General features: G+C 35.2%; 2 protein-coding genes across 2 annotated transcripts in view; one reads left to right on the top strand and one right to left on the bottom strand.

The window, feature by feature from the left end:
- The first annotated feature begins 136 nt into the window (after positions 1 to 136).
- On the top strand, positions 137 to 4,104 carry LOC117317790 (putative uncharacterized protein DDB_G0290521). Its single transcript, XM_033872725.1, has 3 exons — positions 137 to 519; positions 909 to 1,066; positions 1,643 to 4,104. The coding sequence occupies exons 1-3, from the start codon at positions 297 to 299 to the stop codon at positions 1,934 to 1,936; spliced, it is 675 nt and encodes a 224-aa protein (XP_033728616.1). The 5' UTR covers positions 137 to 296; the 3' UTR covers positions 1,937 to 4,104.
- Positions 4,105 to 5,406: 1,302 nt separating this feature from the next.
- Positions 5,407 to 20,469, bottom strand: part of LOC117317460 (MAM and LDL-receptor class A domain-containing protein 1-like) — a 45,975-nt gene continuing 30,912 nt past the window's right edge. Inside the window, exons 5-8 of the mRNA XM_033872271.1 lie at positions 11,742 to 11,963; positions 10,475 to 10,538; positions 9,437 to 9,571; positions 5,407 to 5,831 (exon numbers count right to left, since the gene is read on the bottom strand). Of these exons, the coding sequence (XP_033728162.1) occupies positions 5,407 to 5,831; positions 9,437 to 9,571; positions 10,475 to 10,538; positions 11,742 to 11,963 (846 nt within the window). The remainder of the gene's footprint in view (positions 5,832 to 9,436; positions 9,572 to 10,474; positions 10,539 to 11,741; positions 11,964 to 20,469) is intronic.

Here is a 20,469-nt window from a genome sequence, read left to right as displayed (position 1 = left end):
CAACTACCATTCCAACAACCACAACTACAACACCGACAACTACAACTACTATTCCAACAAGTACAACTACCATTCCAACAACTACAACTACCACCCCAACAACTACAACTACCACCCCAACAACTACAATTACCACCCCAACAACTACAACTACCACCCCGACTACTACAACTACAACTCCAACAACCACAACTACCACTCCAACAACTACAACAACCACTCTAACAACCACAACACCATTAACCACCACTACGCAAACAACGACCCCGAAAACCACAAGTACCACTCCAACAACTATGTTAGCCACAACTAAAACACCTGCCACAACTACTGCGAACACCCTAACAACTTCAATGCAAGCAACTGCGGCCCCAACAACACCAAAACAAATAACCACAGCTACACAGACACAAGACAGCACTACGGCTGTACCCGATACAACTACACCTGCTTCCCAAAGTCCACTGCCAACAACATCCACAACTCCATCCACAACTCCACAAACAACTGCTGCGACAGGTTAGTACTCCGCAATGACATTATTTCGAAAATACCTTCAGTAACCTGCCTTAACATTTTGCCATGATATAACTACGATGATGTTCAATTCCGATAGCAAAACTGTCTGCTGTTCCTTTAAACAAATTACATAAAGAGACATCATCACCATGTCTTCAAAAATATTTAAGATGACAGTATCGGATACAGTGAAGTCAATAAAATGCAAAGTTAAGATATGATACCACAATGAGAATGATTTACATTTAACAAACCGTTAATATCAAAGTAGATCTGTGACACCAACTGATTGGTTTGCGTATATACAATGATGTTTATTCTGTACTGTGAAATAACAAGTTTTTGTTGTATACGTGCATAGTCCAATGAGCGTCGATATTTTCTTACAGACGAACTTTTGAAGATGCTGATTATAGGCGTGTCCGTGGGCGTGTCCGGATTACTGCTCATCATTCTTATCTCTGTTGGAATATGTCTAGCCTGCCGTGCTATGAAACGAAACAAATCTCCGCATGGAAGTTCAGCCCCGCCTTCTGTCGAAGTACCAGTGAGTTTAACGCTTATATGGATTTTGTGAATCTTTCGCAATAACCTTATATAACATGTACATTTAGTCACGTTTGTAAATAATAAGATATATGCCACTTCATTCAGGTACACAAAGGAAATTCATATCATTAGACTTATTCCGTAGTGGGTGCATTTTGTAAAATGAAAATATTCTTGAAATAATCTAATTTGTATGATTTATCTGTTTGCAATGATTAAATTCCGCTATTCAAAATGATCTCTGGGTTTGGTATGTCTGTAACAAACAATTGATATGACACCCATACCATGAACCTGACATGTTTGTTTTTGTTTACCGAAGAAAAGGCGAGTATTTTTTTTTTTTATTTATCAGGGAATTACTTAATCACTAATAACCCTCAAACATCTTGAATAGTGGTTTTCACTGTTGTGGCCTAGGGTAATTTCACCTGACTTCTATAAGTACTTGTGTACTTTTCACCTAAATAACTTCATCACTCTGATCGGCAGTATTACTTAAGCAGTAATAAGTTCTGTCCATTTTTTGTTTCATTTAAACAAGTACAGTGTATTGTTTATTATTTATTTGCAGGATATGTACAACGGAAAGGTCCCATCACGCTCCTCGGCTCCGACCCCTGTAATGTTCAACAATCCCTACCTGTCTGAACTCAATCCCTCACCATCGCCACTATCGCGCAATGGACGTGCGCACACACCAGCAATCTATCAGTCTCACCATCTTTCACCACCCCAGTCCCAAAAGTGGTTACCATTTTACGGAGGCTATACAAATCATGGTCTACAGGCCGACAATGAAACCAACTCTAACATCCAACGTCAACCTTGCACTGATTTAGATATGAGACACTCACAACATTGTTGAAAGTTAACCTACGTATTAGTTGCCATGACATTGATTTACTTTACTTTAAGTACTGTAAATATGATTATTTTCGCAGGGGGTTAATTTCGCCATTTCAATACATAAACTATACGCGTGGTGGTAATTTTTGCGATCGATCCACTTTCGCTTGAAGTTCAATATTACGCAAATTGATATCAAAATAAAAGGAATGGGGGAAATTTTCGCGAACAAAATTAGTTCTTCTAATTAGCGTGAACTTTCCCCTCGCGTAAATTTCAACGTTTACAGTAAAACAAAATCTGAGAAGAAAAACGGAGACAGATAACAGATATACTTATATCTTTATATAGATACACTATCGATGATTAGTAATGGATAAAGATGATCAGGTATTTCCCATGACACTAACAACCAGGACAAGTTTTCGAACTTCTAGTCATATTTTTGTGGCAATGGTGTCGTAAAATGAAAAACCACCCTTTTGGTTTAATTTGATATGATTTTAGCTTCCAATGGGCCAGAAAAAAAAATCGTCATTTCCCTTTAATCAATGAAATAACACCATTTGAATACGATAGAAACACGCGTTTTCACATCTGAGATATGACAATCTCATTCACTTCTTGACATCCTGTTTTTCGAAGGCCTTGGAGGAAAATGCCAATTATTGTAATTTATTTTATACATATATGATGTTTCCATTTAAAAAAAAAACATAACAAGTGTTCATTTGAAATATCTAGATTTTATATTACATTCCTTTTTCAAAGGAACCTATATGACGTAAAAACTATTTTCGAATGTAAAATAGCATGTAAACGAACTAAAGCATTCTTTGTTTTAGGTATGTATTGTGTTCAAAACTATCGTTGTCTTGTACTCACATTTTCTTTGAAAACACCGATTCAGTGTTCATTCCTAGCTGTGGCGCACACTTTATAACACATTATCTGTTATTAAGAAAAATGTTACTTACTTTGCTATAACAAAAAAGAGAAGACTTTTCTTACTTTTCTTATCACAAACCACACATTTTAGAGAAATTGTGCAATCACCTATTCCTTCAAATAATTAATAGAAAATTGATAGAGCAGGCAGGTGAGGATTTTTTTATGAGACTTACACTTTCATATTATTAGCTACATATATGTCGCATGACTGATAAGAGATGTGTTGTGATAACGCTAGTGTGAATACTGGTATGTTTATCATAACACTATGCCATCATCGCAGGTCGTTGTTGCGCTGTAGTTACTGGACGTCAATGTCGAATCCCAGTTAGTAGTTCTTGCGTCATACATATATATACAGTGAAACCTGTCTAATCCGACACTATGTGGGAGTGACATTTTTGGTCGGATTAGACAGGGTGTCGCAAAAGTCAGGCATTTGTTGTTGACTACACTTGGCATCAAGGAAATATGGTATAGTGTCGGGTTTGACAGGATGTCGGAAAAATCAGGTGTCGGATTAGACAGGTTTCACTGTATACACGATTTGAAAGTCGTTGTTTGTTGTAACAGCTGTTTGTTTCAACTTTTGTTTACTTATCAATATTGTCAAATTAATTATATGATTGTTTGACATACAGAGTATATGATACCTTTAGCAGTTTGGGCGTCAAAATGTTTGCTTTAAACATGTTCAATTGTTGTGTTTTTCCCCCCAACTTGCAATTCTAAACAATTCTTTTAAAGGTCTTTTTGATGAAGAAGTGAAATATTTTTGATAACGTAATATGACAAACTAATGCTTTTTCTTAAAATTCGGGAACAACGAATATCGACGTACTGTCACTGTCCTATTTCAACTTGATGGTTTATAAGACATCATATTTCACAGGTGCTGTTTTCTGTGGCTATAAACCTGATTTACAGTGATCAAACAGTCTGTTCCAATGCCTTATACAGTAAACTCGCAATGTGTCTCCCTTGCTGTTCAGGTATATACTGATGCGTTAAATATTTAAATATAAAGGATTAATTTGGTGGGTAAAATTTGCAATGCCACCAGAACAGTCCGGCTGTGATACTGTGCTTATTTTTCACAAATATTCACATTATATATATTTTGTTTTATTGTTAAAATTCTATGACACCCTTGTTATCAATGTTATATTGTATGTGCAGGTCACATTTCTGTTTTTAAGCAACTGTTGAAAATAAATAATAACAAAAACAATTTCATTTATTGTCTTTACTAAATTTGTAATTCAATCACCATCTAATAGATGACGTCATTTATTCATGACGTAACAGTAGTTTTATTGTCTGTTTTACAATATTGATGTCATAAACGATTACATGGTATAACAAGCCAGTTATATAACAATATGTCAAAGCCATATAACAATTATTAAACAATTTATATTTGAAAGGAATATACGGTCGTGATAGTGGTAGAGATAGGATGAAAAAATCGAGACATTTTACTTAACATATACTTTTGAAGACACGAGAAAGACTACCTGGTCTATGAAAAAAATATTCTTTGTTGATTTAACCTCGTTATACGACAAAACACACACACACACACACACACACACACACACACAAATAAATAAATACCAAAAAAAAAAAGCCAGGTTAAAAGACTGGGAATGTTGCGCTGGATAAAAACAGACTGAAAATAGAAATGATAAATTTCCATGTATAAGGTTTGACACTGATCCACATTTCTCCAGCTAAAATCCTGTAGGGGTTACTGATTGATTTCCAAAAGGAGAGACGAATGTCCCGATTACATCATTGGTAGATATACAATATGTATACACTCAACTCTGCCAAAGTGGACATCTTTCCATAACGGACAACACCGGGAATCGCCAATGAAAATCACCGAATTAATGCATTCTATACAATGACATATAATTAAAAACACAAATAACCAACAGAGCCTAATTTCACGCTGGCGGCGATGATAAGTTGGGAAGCCACCACATGTGTCACTTTGGTCTTGCTTTCTGCTACAAGCTAGTGTTGCCGAATGGTTAAGGTGTCTCGACACTTTATCACTAGCCCGCCACCTCTGGGTTGCGAGTTCGAAACCCACGTGGGGCAGTTGCCTGGTACTGACCGTAGGTCGAAGGTTTTTCTCCGGGTACTTCCGGTTTTCCTCCACCACCAAAACCAGGCACATCCTTAAATGGCCATGGCTGTTAGTTGGACGTTAAACAAAATAAACCAAAACATTATTTTTCGATGGTACGGAAAACTGTAATTTTAAAACACCTGTTACAATGATCAGTAATTACTATTGTCCAATGGATTGTATTGACTTGTTAGTGATATTATAAATCTATAATGTGTAATCAAACTTTATTCTAGCTTGATATAATCGTCGGTATGACTGTCCTTATAATGTCATGGTATATATACAATGTAACTAATTTGCCCCCGGAACACTGCACTGTTTAAGATTCGTGAAGTGTTGGCTATATTGTTTCATATTGATTATGCTGATAATGACAGTGGTAAAGTTATTGTAGTTTAAGCTGGAGTTGTCGAAGTTGGAGCTGTTGTATTTGCAGCTTGCAAAGTCGTGTTTGCTGCTGAAGCTGTTGTGGTTGCAGCTTGCGAGGTCATGTTGGATGCTGGATCTGTGGTTGCAGCTTGCGAGGTCGTGTTGGCTGCTGGAGCTGTTGTGGTTGCAGCTTGCGTAGTCGTGTTGGCAGCTGGATCTGTGATTGTGGCATCAGGGGTACTTGTGGGTACAGCCGTGGTTGTTGACGCATTTGGATCCGGAGTCTGATTAGACGTATTGGTAACGTGAGTAGTTACAGATGTTGCACTAGCAGTTTCTGTGGTAATATTCAGCGATTGCGTAGTTAATGGTGTACTTGAGGATGCTGGGGGTGTTGTAGTAGTGGATGGGATGGTTGTAGTTGTTGCTGTCGTTGTTACAACCACATTCTCTGAAAAAAACATGGGTAGAGTTATGAAAATACCATAAAAAATCATCATTCAGCCGTAATTGATTTGATTTTTGTCTATGAACAGAGCAATATAGAGCGAAATACCAATTAGAAAAAAACAGGCATCGGGACATCAAGAAGACAAACAATACAGTATCAAACTTAAGTGGCAGGAAAACACAAACAGAAAACCTGAACATAATCTTAGGACGAAGGCGATCGACACTAAAACAAAGGAAAACTTTCATGTACAACAAGAAGCCTGATATATGAATAATAACTAAACATCGGTACTTTTGGCTGTTTTCAAATCTACTTTGGTTAGTTGGGGAGCAGATGCTGGAGAATAATGTTTCGAGACGCCAGCCAATTATTGGGTTGATAGTAGTGCCAATTATATATGTCAAGATGGCAAGGGATCAGCCCTCGACACAATATACACTAAAGCGTCTGCTTTTCTCGCATTCTTTTAATCTATCTATGTAGACGCCTTTGAACAACATACGGAAACCTATCAATTGCTATGCATAGCTATTCAAGTGTCTTGCTCATGGACGCAAACTCTACAACACAGAACGATATGTGATCACCTTTTCCACCACGAGAAATACAAATCACCCAAGGAAGGATTCGAACACGTACCTCAGATCGTAAAACCCGAGCTTACATTGTCCGACACTCAACCGCCAGAGCTATCGTGGACTCTATGATATCGATGATTTGCTAGTGAAAATGGAATAAAACCTACACAGATCGAACGAAGCTCTGGAGACTTATCTTTTCTTAGATATGGACAAGTTGACACGAATGTATAAACGTTTGGATTAGAAAATCAAACATCCCTGTGGCAGCATTATATTTCAATATGGTTAAACGAAGGGACCTACTTTTGAACGTTCGTCTTTCTTACCAGCGGTTTTTGTTTGGAAAGAATTATATCTCAGAAGAAACTTAACATAAGTAAAACTTGTATCAAACTATTTATTGATAGACAGGTTTATAATAAATGGTATATATATCGCATCAAAGAGATTTCAGGACACGTTAGATACAGGGCAATCTTTTGAACGTTCGGACAAAATAGCGTCTGCTACTAATCCAAACATATATGTATATGATATTTTATGGATCGTTAAGTAATTTAGTTGTTTAACGAGTACCATTTGCTAAAATGGATTCAACAGGCATTATTTTGGATGTATGTAACCTCTTAAATGTATGCACATCTGGGTCAAACAAGTGTGCAATAACAATTATAAGATATATCGTTCATTTATCAATTTTATGTCTTAAGTGTTCCAAGATCTGCAGTAGTGAATTGTATAGTATCCTATATATTGTTATTACATTTTTGTGTTTTTGTAATTGTTAAAGAGATTTATAATTTTCTATTATGTGCATCAACCATTTCCATTGTTTTAAGGGTGAGAAGACACCACTCGGCGCTACACTGACAGCTGTATGATACCCGATATAAAGTAGGTGGCTAACAGTATACAGTGTAGCAGTAATACTCAATACCATAATAAAACACTAACACAACAGGTAAACGTAAGAGACGTAAACATGTATTTGACGATAAGCTGACTTTAGCATTTGGATGATCATAATCATTATAGACCGCCAATATCAATCACGCTGTGCTCATGTGTAAATGACGTAAGGTTATCGCATCAGAAACAATTGTGGCTTGACTTAAGGGGCATCTAAACAGCAAATCCAGTCAAAACATTGATATTTTACAGGCCTATAAATCCCTATTATGGTGCAATGTCACAGAAGTAACATGATGAACGTTTAGTATGTATCATGGCAAACCGTGGGACTTGCTATTGACATGTAATGTGTTAAGCTGTTTGTAAATTTCAACAAAACGTAAGAAAAAATGCATGTTTCAGGGGGACAGAATTGACTCATTTGTATCCCATATATTACACAAACTTGCCATCTCGTTTTGCTCACAAGTGTCTAAAGCACAAAATAGGAGCATTGGTTTGACCAGCCTTGACGTTATTATATGTATAAACGCTGTTTTTATTTTGACCTTGAATTGCAAATGGTGGTCGTGAATGATATCACACAAATATGGCATATTAGGAGGTATCTAAAACATCAAAAATGCTCTTATTAGACAATATAAAGTATTCTTGATGTGGCAAGAAGACTGCTTTTATGAAAAGATGTTCAACCGTTGAGTTTGGGGTAAAATAAGCCTATTTCTGAAAAAGGCTCCAAACTCACCAGTTTAACAAATTGACTTCAAAATGTTCATGTTACTATGATAAGATGTCTTAAAAGTACGATATAGGAGTATTGTTATTAACTGAAATGCCTCCTCTAAGCCATATTTATGTAATATTATTCTCAGCCGCCATTTGCATTTCAAGGTCAAAACAAAATAAGTGTTTATACGTACAAACAGTAAAATCCGGTCAAACAAATGCTCCTACCCTGTGCTATAGACACTTGTGAACATAACAGCATGGCTATTTTTCAGGTTTGATAATTTCCGTGACTTAGAATCATTCCATGCTACATCTTACCACAAAGTTACTCTATAGAAGAAACTGGTAGCATCTATAGCAATTTATTGGTGATTGTAGGAAGCTACATGTCCCAACAAACATTTTGGTATATTACATGACATTTTTTGTGCAAATCTTTAGGTATTTATTCGTATTTGAAATTCAACACTATTCTGCTATATAGACGACCCTTAACATTTATTTAACAAATGAAGTGCGTAGAAGAAAAGTTTAATTAAAAACATTTGTATTAGTATTGAGCCGGTGCTATATACATGTAGGTATATGTAGGCAAACATGTAAAACAAGAGGCGCATGGGCCTTAACGATGATACGATTTCTGATATATTTAAATCATTTTGATCAATTTTGGCTTCGCCCATTTGCCGATCGGGGTCAGTCTGGGCAAATATATGCTTACCTATTAAGTATCTCTTTTATATGTGTTATGTTTTTGTTCTGCTGTTTCTTTGTGTTTTGTCCGGTTCTACTGTATATGTCTTTATGTTGTATGCGAGCGTGAATGTAAGGTGGGTTGGATCTAACATAAGAATTAGTGTGGTCGGTTAAACTGTTCAAATGAGTAAATGAAGAAAATTTGTGAGCGAGTAATTATTTAATTGTACTTCTGAAATGTAACCTGTTTGTTGTTTATCATGCAAAATGTTTAAAAAATAAAAGAAATATCAAAAATTACTTATCTCCGAGGCCCCTGTAGAGTGAGAACCCGATAATCCACTCGTATGGTTTACCATTCCCCATGCAAGGTGCCAGCAAAGTTTAATTGTAATCAGTTCGGGGGTAACTGAGAAGATTTATGAAATGTAAAGTGTTAACGGGCGGATGGCGGACGACGCATGACGGAGAGAAGGCGGCTACAAAATGTCACGTGGTATTATTGTATTTTTGTGTAAACGTAAAATGAGTTATTGGAATAGCTTTACGAATATGACGTTTATGCACTGTAAAGCTAGTGGGGATACATTAATTATGTTCCTTGTATATCTTGCCCGGTCCTCACTTTATCCCTTTGTGATAACACTTGCAATTTTCTCTTATTTGGGATCAGGTTTGACTCACCTTCGTCACATATAGATGTAGTAACGTTGTAGGCGAACCCGACTAAGCAGCTACAGAAACCGTCTCGACAAGACGAGCTCAGATCGATAGCCATGCATTCGGCATGTATTGTACAATTCGTCCCAATACTTTTCCCTAGAAATGACAACAAAAGGGTTTGATATATTAGTCAAAAGGATAAATTCCTTGGATAAGATATAGAAACCGGAACCGCTAGGGAAAGAAATTGAGCCAGAAGTAAATATATCACAAAAGTTTGCGTTGGTGACAGCATCTTGAATGTTATCGTGTACTTTTCCTGGTTCTATTTAGCCAATATCATGAAATGGACAATTTACATCTGTTATCAATTTGTCGATTATTTCATAGTCATTGTACATTGTACTTTAAACTTCAATAGCAAATGGTACGAATATACATACACGGATATTTATCAATTTGTCAATCAATCTGCTCATTTCATATACTTTTATATTGGCTATGACAGCTTATAGTTTAAGCCTGATTTATATTGTTTAAACTGTTCGCTAGATTGTAAATCTCGACTGACAACATACGATACTATCTGAAGACCGGTGAAGATTAATAATATCTAATATGAAGGCAATCATCACAGACGATTCTGTATTGTTCTTATTTACAAGTGCAATGTTTATACTACCAAATGTATAATGGCTAACACACATTTAACATTACAATCTGGTCAGAATATAGCATGAATATCGCACAGAATCTACGCTTAAAGTTCAGTTTCTTTGTTTAAAAAAAAAGTGTAGAATACACATTCCTTTAGATTAAACGTATAAACAAGAAACAAAATTGAGTAAAATAATATACAAGAAAAACACAGAATATGCCCCTTTCGCAATTCTTCTCATAAAATTGAAAAACAATTTCATTTAGAAAACTAGAGAAAAACGGGGGTTTAATCATAAAAATAATGCAGTGAAATAATAAATGTGAATTAAGCATGTCTAACGGATAACCGTGATCAATTTTAGTATTGCAAAGACATTTCCTTTTTAAGTTTTAGCTTACCGCATTTCGGAGAACAGCGTCCATTGCTTAAACAGGCTGATGTGTTTCTCATCTGGTGTAGCCGCTGTAATACATACCGATCTATCATTACATATCTAAGTAATATTTATATATCATGGTTTACCTATCATTATTCATAGATATGTAATTATACTATTCAATTTTCTTTTTATTGCATTTCATAAACTTAAAAACAAAATTAAAAACATTAAAAAATTAATAGTGTCAAAAATTGCGGGAATCAGTAATGACGTCATCTCTTTGTAGCGTTAATCCACGTCAACTTGACGGTGCCATTTTGAAAGGACTGATCAACGCAATTTAAGCGTTTTCTGCTATTATAGGATAATCTGTGCATGAATAGCTAACGTCAAGTGAGTATTTTGTCAAAAACTAGTCTGAAAATTTCAGAAATACAGCAAAATAACCAATTTATCTCCGCTTCGACTGGAAAAATCGGCAAGTGTCAACGAGATGAATACAAGATCCGCTCTCATTGGTCAAAAACGGAAAACTTATATTTTCACTGCAAAATCTTATATTTTCACTGCTCATCGCTGCATCGAAAATATAAGTTTTATTAGTTTGATAAATTTATATATTTCACTGGCAAAAATGCAATAAATATCTATATTTGTATATTTATCATTATATGTCAATCATAATAAATCTATCATTGTATTTATCATTAGGTATCTCTATTGAAATATATCTCTTTCGTTATCTATCTATCATCGTATATCTGTATTTCATATCTTTTATTATATATCTATTTTATTATTTTATCTATAATACTATATATGTATATATATTTTAATATATAAGAAATTGAAATCTGTCCTTGCGAAGGTGAATGTATAAAAAAAAACAACAAAAAACAGACTTTGCCACAAGGCCTTTTTGCCCTCTCAGGCTTCTTCAGTCCGCCTGAAGAAGTCTGAGAGGGCAGAAAGGCCTTGCGGCAAAGTCTGTTTTTTGTTATTTTTTATATTTTAATATATATATATATCTTTAATTATATGTATGCTATTAAACATCTATTCTTCTTTGCCTTATGTGTCTATCATCATATATACATGTAGCAATCATTATATATATATCTACCATTATACATCTATCAAATACTGTATATATTTCTCGAATGAGATATATTTTATCATTCTACCATGCCTGTTCTATAAAATTTGAATGATCTTTTATTTTTTCCAAATTATATAGTATCATATGTCTTGATCAATTTATTTATGTAATATCAAGTTAAACTTACCTCGTCCAGTCGTTCATTCTCGATATCATAGTGTCGGAACCCTGGAAAAGGACTTATAATATCAGCACTGTCACACACAAACGACCCAAGTAGTTCACACTGTCCTGACGGCCCAAAATTGAATGATCGGCAGTTTGAAATCTGCATGCATTTCACAGCACAGTCAGATGCTTGCGACTCTACAGAGGTGGATATTGGAGTTTGTGATAACTTGTGGTCAGTCTGTGAAATAACGTACACAACATGCGACCGTATTCCTGGTTGTGTCGCACTGACGATACTGGATGTAATTATCAGAATAATTAACCTTTCGTAAAACATTACTTTACCAACTTCCATTATAACGACCTTTATGTTAGAGCGAACTATATATAACACATACAATTAAATTGGATTTAATTAGAAAAGTAAGGGAACTGATACCATGCTCGATAACCACGATCAGACTGGGCCGCGTGCAGTGAAATACACCACGTATTTATATAGATTAATTCCGTGTTTTGAGAAAAGCCATGTGCATAAAAAACAAATATAAAGCAAGGCACAATGAAATATCAGAAACAGACCAAATTCATTGGACTAGTAACATGAATAGAATATAACTGAGAAATAGACACCGAACAATATGTTATTGAAATATAAGCAGTTGATATTATTGATGTAAATAAGAAGAAAACGTATACAAAAGTGCCAACGCATAAATACAAAACAGGGCCAATGATCATGAACGGTACTTAGTCCAAATATAACCTTTTTGTTAATTATCGAGCGAACATTTCAAAAGTGGACTGGAAGTTTAATACTGCGACAGAGTTTATATAACGACCTCAGGAGAAACAAAAATATACTGCAGTATTTTAAAATCTGAAAACTGATAAACTTATTTCACCGGTTACGTCGAGTATTAAATATAATGATAAAAAGGGCGTGCATAAGGAATAAGAACGTGAAATAGTATCGATGAATGTAAAATAAAATTTGAATGCCTAGCGGAGCCCTGCCAACTTCCCATCGGTATCTATACTCTCTACCGCAGGTAATGAGTGTCCAAGGGAGACAGCGCGTTTGGCTAATCTCGTTTGACACTCACTAGGTAACGTGAAATCTCTGTACAACAACGACAAGAAATTAAAATCTATATCTAAGGATTATCAACACATAGTGTATATGATACATTGTGCTAATAAATAGATATATAACATAGGAACACAAATGACGAAGGAAGACAACTTTTTGACTCCTGCCCTGACCGGGCCTCGAACTCACCATCTACGGCACCCGTAAATGTACAAATTGATGGGTTGATCTTAGTTCAGTGGTCATATAATTTTAGCGCTTTTCCCATTGAACGTCATTCGCAGTATTTCGGTTACTAAATCCGTGTCGTGGTCAAGTTACTTATTTCTATCGAGTAATAAGTGCTGATGTTAACGATATGGTGAGTTGCATCATTTCCCTTGGAAAAACAACTGCCTACAATGGTTTACAATGTGACTTAATAACACCACACATTTTCTGTGTTTTTCATTATGTACATAGTGTTTCCATGCTTTGGGTTCCGTCCACTAGCCGGGAAATATCAGTCTTTAAAATGGCAACTTATACTTCACGCTCAGCATTTTCGGAGGGGAACATCTCGTTTCCTGGGTTACTAGGTGGTGATAAACTGCTGGGTGTTTTCATCGGTATGCTTCAGTGAGGTATCAATATAAAACCATTATTATTCTCGTGCTATCACAAGAAAATGTTTAATTTTACATTGCTTGTGCGGCTTTCTGATTGGTTGAGATATTTTTTTTCACACACTAGTAAAACATTCTCAGAATGGCGCGAAAAATGTGACGTCACAATACGACAATTGACGTTGCGTATTGATTTGAGAAAAAGAATCCCATATAAAACCAGTAAAATTGTACATAAAACATGTTTTATATATGAAAATTATTTTCAAAAATTAAGTATAAGCGTTGATGTCAATTGTTTTTTTTAGTTTCATAGGGGTATGAAACAAATTTTGTTTGCAAACGGTATGAATCCGCGTAGTGGATTCTTACAGAAGTTTGTAAACAATTTTTTTTTCATACCCCGATGAAACTAAAAAAAATGACACCAATGCTTAAATAAACACGAATATACCGCTGCCTCGCAAAACACACGCACACTCATCACATGCATATAGCACTCAGGGGAATCTGTCCTTACATGACCATAGCTGTTGTTGATAGGATGTTGAAATATAATAAACAAAACAAAACTACTTAAATACCGCCTTAAATACTTTTAACGGAAATGAATTAATTTTAAGTCAGACTTATTTTGCTTCATACTGTCATGAATAACAGTTCAATGACTAAAATGATAAAAAAATTTGCCATGACATTTAACCAGAAACTTTGACTGTTAATAAGTTTTTTTCTGGTTAAATTCGTATTTATTTCATAATGTCATCACAAAAAGTTCATTAATAGAAAGATACAAAATTGTACCTTTCCCTTTTACAAAGTTACCTTTATCATAATTCAGTTGGTTTCTTGTTAAAACCACACCAATACTGATTCACAAGTGTCATAACAAAACGTTTATTAATGAAATGATACAAAATCTAACCTTTGAATAAGTGACCTCAACCTTTGATCAGTTTTCAAATTTTTTTTATTATGACTGTCATTGTTTCAAGGTGTCATAACAAAATGTTCATTAGTGAACAGCAGGGAAAAGTTATATTGTCATTTGACCCAGTGACCTAGCTAGTTCTGCAAAGCATCATAACATAATTTAACCGTGACCTTTGAACCATTGACCTTGAAATTTGGTCAGTTGATGACTCCTATTAAAATCCAACCAACAATGCTTCAAAGTGTTATAACAAAACGTGTGTCATTAATGTAACACTGGTATTTCTTTCCGTTCCCTTTCTTTCGCTTTATATAAAATCTAAGAAAGATTTAAGGACAATCGAAGTAATAGCGATTATGAAATCCAATGTCAAAATCCATGATAGCTGTCTCACTACTGTCTTGTTTTCCCTACCAGACTCAAAATTGAATGCGCACACAACTAGGGAGTACTTGAATCTTCATCTGAATTTTCAGAAATATCCTTCCAATGCTTTTATAACAAACTTCACAAGTCAAAATCTAAGATGGCGTGCTGTAGGAATTTTTTTTCTCACTTTCAGACTTAAAATTGAATGCAACAAGGGCTCAAGTATGGACGGATAATTTGAGTGTCTGAGATTGGTTCCCATTTCCTTCTTCCTAATTCCTAACCGAATCCCGTAACCACTAAATGTTTACCTTATACGAAACTGACATCCAAACTCCAGATACGTTTTACCTTACACGGAATTGACATCAAAACTCCAGTTAAGTTTCACCTTATATATAACTAACACCTTGTTATTTTTATTACACATGGGTTATGAGCCAAATCAATGAAGGTTATTATTGATAAAGATATAAGCCTATATATTGGATGAATAGTTCCCAATGAGTTGTATTTTCACTAAAATGACTTCGACATATTCTATGATCGCCTTTTGGCCGTCGTCGTGCATCAGTGAACAACTTATCTTTTCTATTTTTTTTTCACAAACTTTGAAATTTGGCTACAAAGTTCCATGGCCAAATATCAACCAAATTGTCAATTATATCGACCCACTACCGTTGGGGACTGAGGGGCGGCGCAAAAGGAGTCAAAATGACAGACATTTCAAAACTCCTTAAACCCGAAGAATGTAGAAACAAAAACTCTTCATAGATCGAAGGTTTTACCAAAATTAAGAGGGTTATCTTTACAAAAGTTTATATTAGAATATCGTATTGTTTCTTATACTATTTTGAAGTTCTATTGGAACTTATTCCAGCTTTGTTTTCTTTTTTTAATTATCAGTATGTGATGACAGTTTGGTTGTATGCACATATTAGCCCCTGACTGACCCCATGGACTGACGGGAGGGGCAGAAATGGGTCGAATATAGACTGAAATATTTCATAACTCATGTGACAGTTGAGATCTATGCATTTCTTGAATTACTTGGTTTTTATTTACATGCGAATATTTGGTTTGTTTGGTTTGTTTTTGTTTAACGTCCTATTAACAGCCAGGGTAATTTAAGGACGTGCCAGGTTTTGGAGGTGGAGGAAAGCCGGAGTACCCGGAGAAAAACCACCGGCCTACAGTCAGTACCTGGCAACTGCCCAACGTAGGTTTCGAACTCGCAACCCAGAGGTTGAGGGCTAGTGATAAAGTGTCGGGACACCTTAACCACTCAGCCACCGCGGTCCCACACACATGCGAATAGTAGATGAATGAATGACAAAGCAATCAAAAACAAAGATTAAATTTTGCATTCGTATTATGACTAGTACTAGAAACTAGTATTAGAATGAAATAATAGAGTCAAAGGCATGTTTTGCTCACCAGGCTACATACTATATATCTAAAGAACCAAGACAAAATGTTCATAAAGACATACCTAGGGACATGACCACAATCCAAAGCCAAATGAAGCATATTTAAATTATATTTTTCATACACTGCAGTTCCAAGTCCCTAGTAGTGTGGCAAAACAAATAGGATATATTCTAATAGCATGACATTGTATACAATGTATATCGCTACTGAGTTATTATCTTTTAATTATAAATAAATTTCCAGAAGAGGTTTTCCTTTTCCATTTAACTCCAGTGTGTGATTCAAACATGAATGCAATGTATGTAGCATAATGACAAAAATGAAGAAGATTCTCACCTACAGACGAAGTAATAAATCACTCATGTCGAAACCTCTGTGTGTTCATTTAGATAGTTTTCAAAAGGAACACCAAATGTCTTTTTGAAAAGTTAATATTTTAATACCCAATGACAAACGTCGTACAGGTAGGCACATAACTGGAAGGTTGCTTTGGCACTCAAACCCTGCGGGAGCGTCGGGCGACGGTCAAGTGAAGGGGATTAAAATACTATACGATGTCGCTACGAGATCGATCGCTTTTGCAGAAATGACATGAGCGATACGATTAACGATGTTTTTACCGCTACCAGTCTCGACAATCGGTAGATTTTACAAGTGCTCAATATTCCAAACGCTAGGCTCGAATTCGAAGTGATGCGGTTAAGCTGATATTTGTATAGATTGCATTGAGATACCATAAAAGGTGCTCGTTATTTTTGAAAGACCTCGGACTGATTTGTACTTGGTCTAGCCTCATTTAACCACTAGGAAAACACAGATAACTCGAACTCGAAAGGACAAATTAAAAACGTTCGACGTATCCGGTGGTTCGACTGAACGGTAGTTCGGAAACATACAAACGTCGTCTGGTTAGCTCTGGTCTATGAAAACACATACATATGGATATTTTGTATAAAACATATCTGTATTTTCCCAACCTATGAGTAAGTTAAGGGTAGAGATTGCCTTGACCGCGAATAATTTATTCAAAGAGTTCATGAAGCATTGGCACACAAACTATCAAACAAAACAAAAATGTGGTCAATCACTTACGCCTTTGTCCGTTTGCGATAACATTAAAAGTAAAACATGACTGACATGCAATTAGAGGCAAGCATCATTTAAGCTATAATTTCATTCAATTGAAGACAGTAACTATGTAGGTGTTCCTCATTTGGGAGTTCTTATCAGTCGACAATATGCAGCCGCTAAAGAACAATCCTAACCACACGATCAATAAATGAACACATTAATATGAAAACAGAAACTGTAATGAACTATTTCTAACTTAAAGTGCATGCATTGGTATAATTACCAGAGTCATATAAATGTTTTATTTACGAATCAATAACAACAAAAAGCGGATATGCGGTTATAACACAGCCAATCTTGGTTAGCTTGATTAAAAATAGTACAAATACAGAATGTTTGGATTCATGGGTGAGCATAAAACTGATCTAAGTGTTTAACATTAAAATAACTTTTTTTATTGAAACAGAACCTTTATTTTCATTATTCCTTAAGGTTTTATTTCTGTTATGTGTTATTTTCCTTAAGGTAAGAATATTTTTATTCTCTATCTATGACTCACTAATAGTAAAACAGTGAAAAAAGGGGTCAAATTGGTCAAAAGTAACGTTGTAAAAGGAAACGCTCCTGAAGATTTCAAATTTTCCAGGAAACGTTTTTGAAAACAAGAAAATATCGTTTGAAGGTTTATATCGTACCTTTTCTTCACTTTAAATGTGTCATTGAAATTAATCCTTTCACCTGTATTTACTTTATCAGTGCTAAACCTAGCAATCATTTATCATAATTTCCGATTTCTTTTTTTTGTTTTTTGTTTTTGTTTTTGTAATCTTCAATGGGCTTTATTTACTCCCTTTTTTTCTTGACTGTTTACAGCATTTTTTATTATCACAGTCCTTTGTATCCCTTTGTATTTCGATATTTTTCACGATTGCTCAAATCTCGATATTCTGTCATACTCGTGAAATGTACACTGTATGCTATTTTAAACGAGAAACCATTCGATGTTCTCTATTTATTAGTTATACAGCGAATTTACTTACATATTTGATGTAAACGCAAAGCTCACACGTGAATAAACACAAACACTCGTTTTGAAATTCTCGGTCTCGAGATGAATGCAAATCTGTCATGATTCCACATTCGGTATACATTTTGTTGGTTATTTATAAGCGTGGTACATAAAAGTGCAGTTAATCAATTATGTCGTTATCGGTTTGTGATCACATTAAAACATGTAATTGGAGTAAACTGTCCTTTTATTGATGGTATCAATCAATCCGCAAAAATATTGGTTCCTGTCACTTGGTTAATTGCGAGTTCTAACAACAACAACAACAATAACAACAACCTTCTATAAAGATAGAAATGAAATTGTTTAATTTACAAACCAATATCAACAAATGCAAGCGTTGTTAGCTTATCATTTTATAATACCTTATGTGCGTGTGAATGTGCGTGCGTGCGAGCTTGCTTTGCTTTAGTGTTTGCCACCTTGTGAATGCGCAGATCAGATGATTTGTAGTGCTTATTCACAGGAGTATAATGTCGAACACACCAGCAGGATATCCCACCCGGTCATATTATACTAAAACAACGGACGAACTAGTCGCCCTTCTCCCATAAACATGTATTTTGAGAAAGGTCCGTGGACTACGTTCTGAGAAATAGCGGAAACAAACTTCAATCTGTCAAAAAATTCAAAATGGCCGTAAGCTGATTAAACATGTCATTGAAGATAGACAACCTTTGGTAAACCACTGACCTCAGCTCTAATGTAGGGCTTAAGAATTGTACCTGCTTTCCAAATGACCTGCCCTTGTCCTCATGGCCCGTTGTCACTGCCTCATATGAGTAAGGCTTTGGGTTCTATTCACTGTCTGAGACATACCAGAGTCTTAAAAATGCCAGTTCGTACTCCAGTTTAAGGCATACCGAAGTCTCCTTGAAACAGCACGAACAGATCCTGCTTTGCTTGCATGCTTCATTGAGGTACCACTATAAAGTCGATATCATTGATGTTTTGCATTACCGTCAACAAGAACATGTCACATGTTAGGGGACATTCAAAAACTTAAACAATCTCTTTTTTTAAATAACCGTCTTGCACACACGCATGCATCTTGCAAAAAAGGAGAGACCGTCTTTAAATGATGAAATGAACCAAACCAAATCAAACAGTCTTCAATTATGCTCATAATTATTTTTCCTTGTTAGGTGGAACCTAATGTCCTAAATCGTCGATCTATTGTTATTAGACTGAATACTTTTACTTTAGGCTGGCGTTTCCCTTTGTGACTACAAACAAACAAACATATATCTAAACTTGTTTTACTTAACGAAATCTAAAAGTATCAATTGTAAACAAACAATAAACAAAGAATGTATATTATAAAGAGAAACAAAGAATAAAGAAACGGGTAAGTGACCCGCTAACAATCTTCAGATACTACGTTTTAGCGTCGTCTGTTTCAACAACGCCAACACACATGTTAGTCATAGTACTGGCTTTTGTTGTGATATTTTGAACGCTGAAATGATGTCTAAGATCGTGATCAGCTACACATTGTACATGGTAAACTATTAATTACCTAGAACCACGCTTTAGATATCGTAAAGTAGTTAAAACTGTCCACACTGACAGAGAAATATAACCCAACTTACATTGTACTCAAAGTTAATTTTCACTTAAAGAGTAAGTTGGGTTAACATTTTCTGTCAGCGGGAGAAGTTTTCACTATTTTACGATAAGCGGGTAGAACATTCGTATTCAACGCATGCGCAACAAGCTCTTGCCTTGACTTTAGCCTGGAAGTGGGTACTCGAATTAGCGCTTTAATACTGAGAAAATAACATTTTAATCATCAGGAATATTCTACGACACGAAACTTCAGAAATTAAACCTAATTTTCGAAACCTACTTTGGGCTGTTCTGTAAAAGGAGGCCAACATATACGGTTTTCTTCAGAATATTCTTGAATTAAGATGTTTGGAGTTTCAGTTCGATACCTTTAAACGTTAATTCTCCACCATTTATTCCTTAAACGATACCACTAAGTTTAAATTTCTGAATTACGAAATTTGGCCACAGGGTGCTTATATTTGGCAAAGTCGACATTGAATTAAATTGATTTCAATTATTAATTTGTTGATTTAATTTCTTTTCCAGGCGAATGATCCCTGTTCTACCAATCCCTGTATTGTTTTCACAAATGTGTGTCGTCTTGCGTTCCGGAGCATCAAC

Source organism: Pecten maximus, chromosome 19, assembly GCF_902652985.1.
Source record: "Pecten maximus chromosome 19, xPecMax1.1, whole genome shotgun sequence".
In the NCBI taxonomy this organism is placed as follows: domain Eukaryota; kingdom Metazoa; phylum Mollusca; class Bivalvia; order Pectinida; family Pectinidae; genus Pecten; species Pecten maximus.
This window is presented reverse-complemented; position numbering and strand designations above follow the sequence as displayed.

What these genes read in the sequence shown, in the direction of transcription:
- LOC117317790 (XM_033872725.1), top strand. Translation starts at nt 297, where the DNA reads ATGTTAGCCACAACTAAAACACCTGCCACAACTACTGCGAACACCCTA. An exon ending in ACAAACAACTGCTGCGACAG is followed by an intron (nt 520 to 908) that starts GTTAGTACTCCG and finishes ATTTTCTTACAG; the next exon opens with ACGAACTTTTGAAGATGCTG. An exon ending in CGCCTTCTGTCGAAGTACCA is followed by an intron (nt 1,067 to 1,642) that starts GTGAGTTTAACG and finishes ATTTATTTGCAG; the next exon opens with GATATGTACAACGGAAAGGT.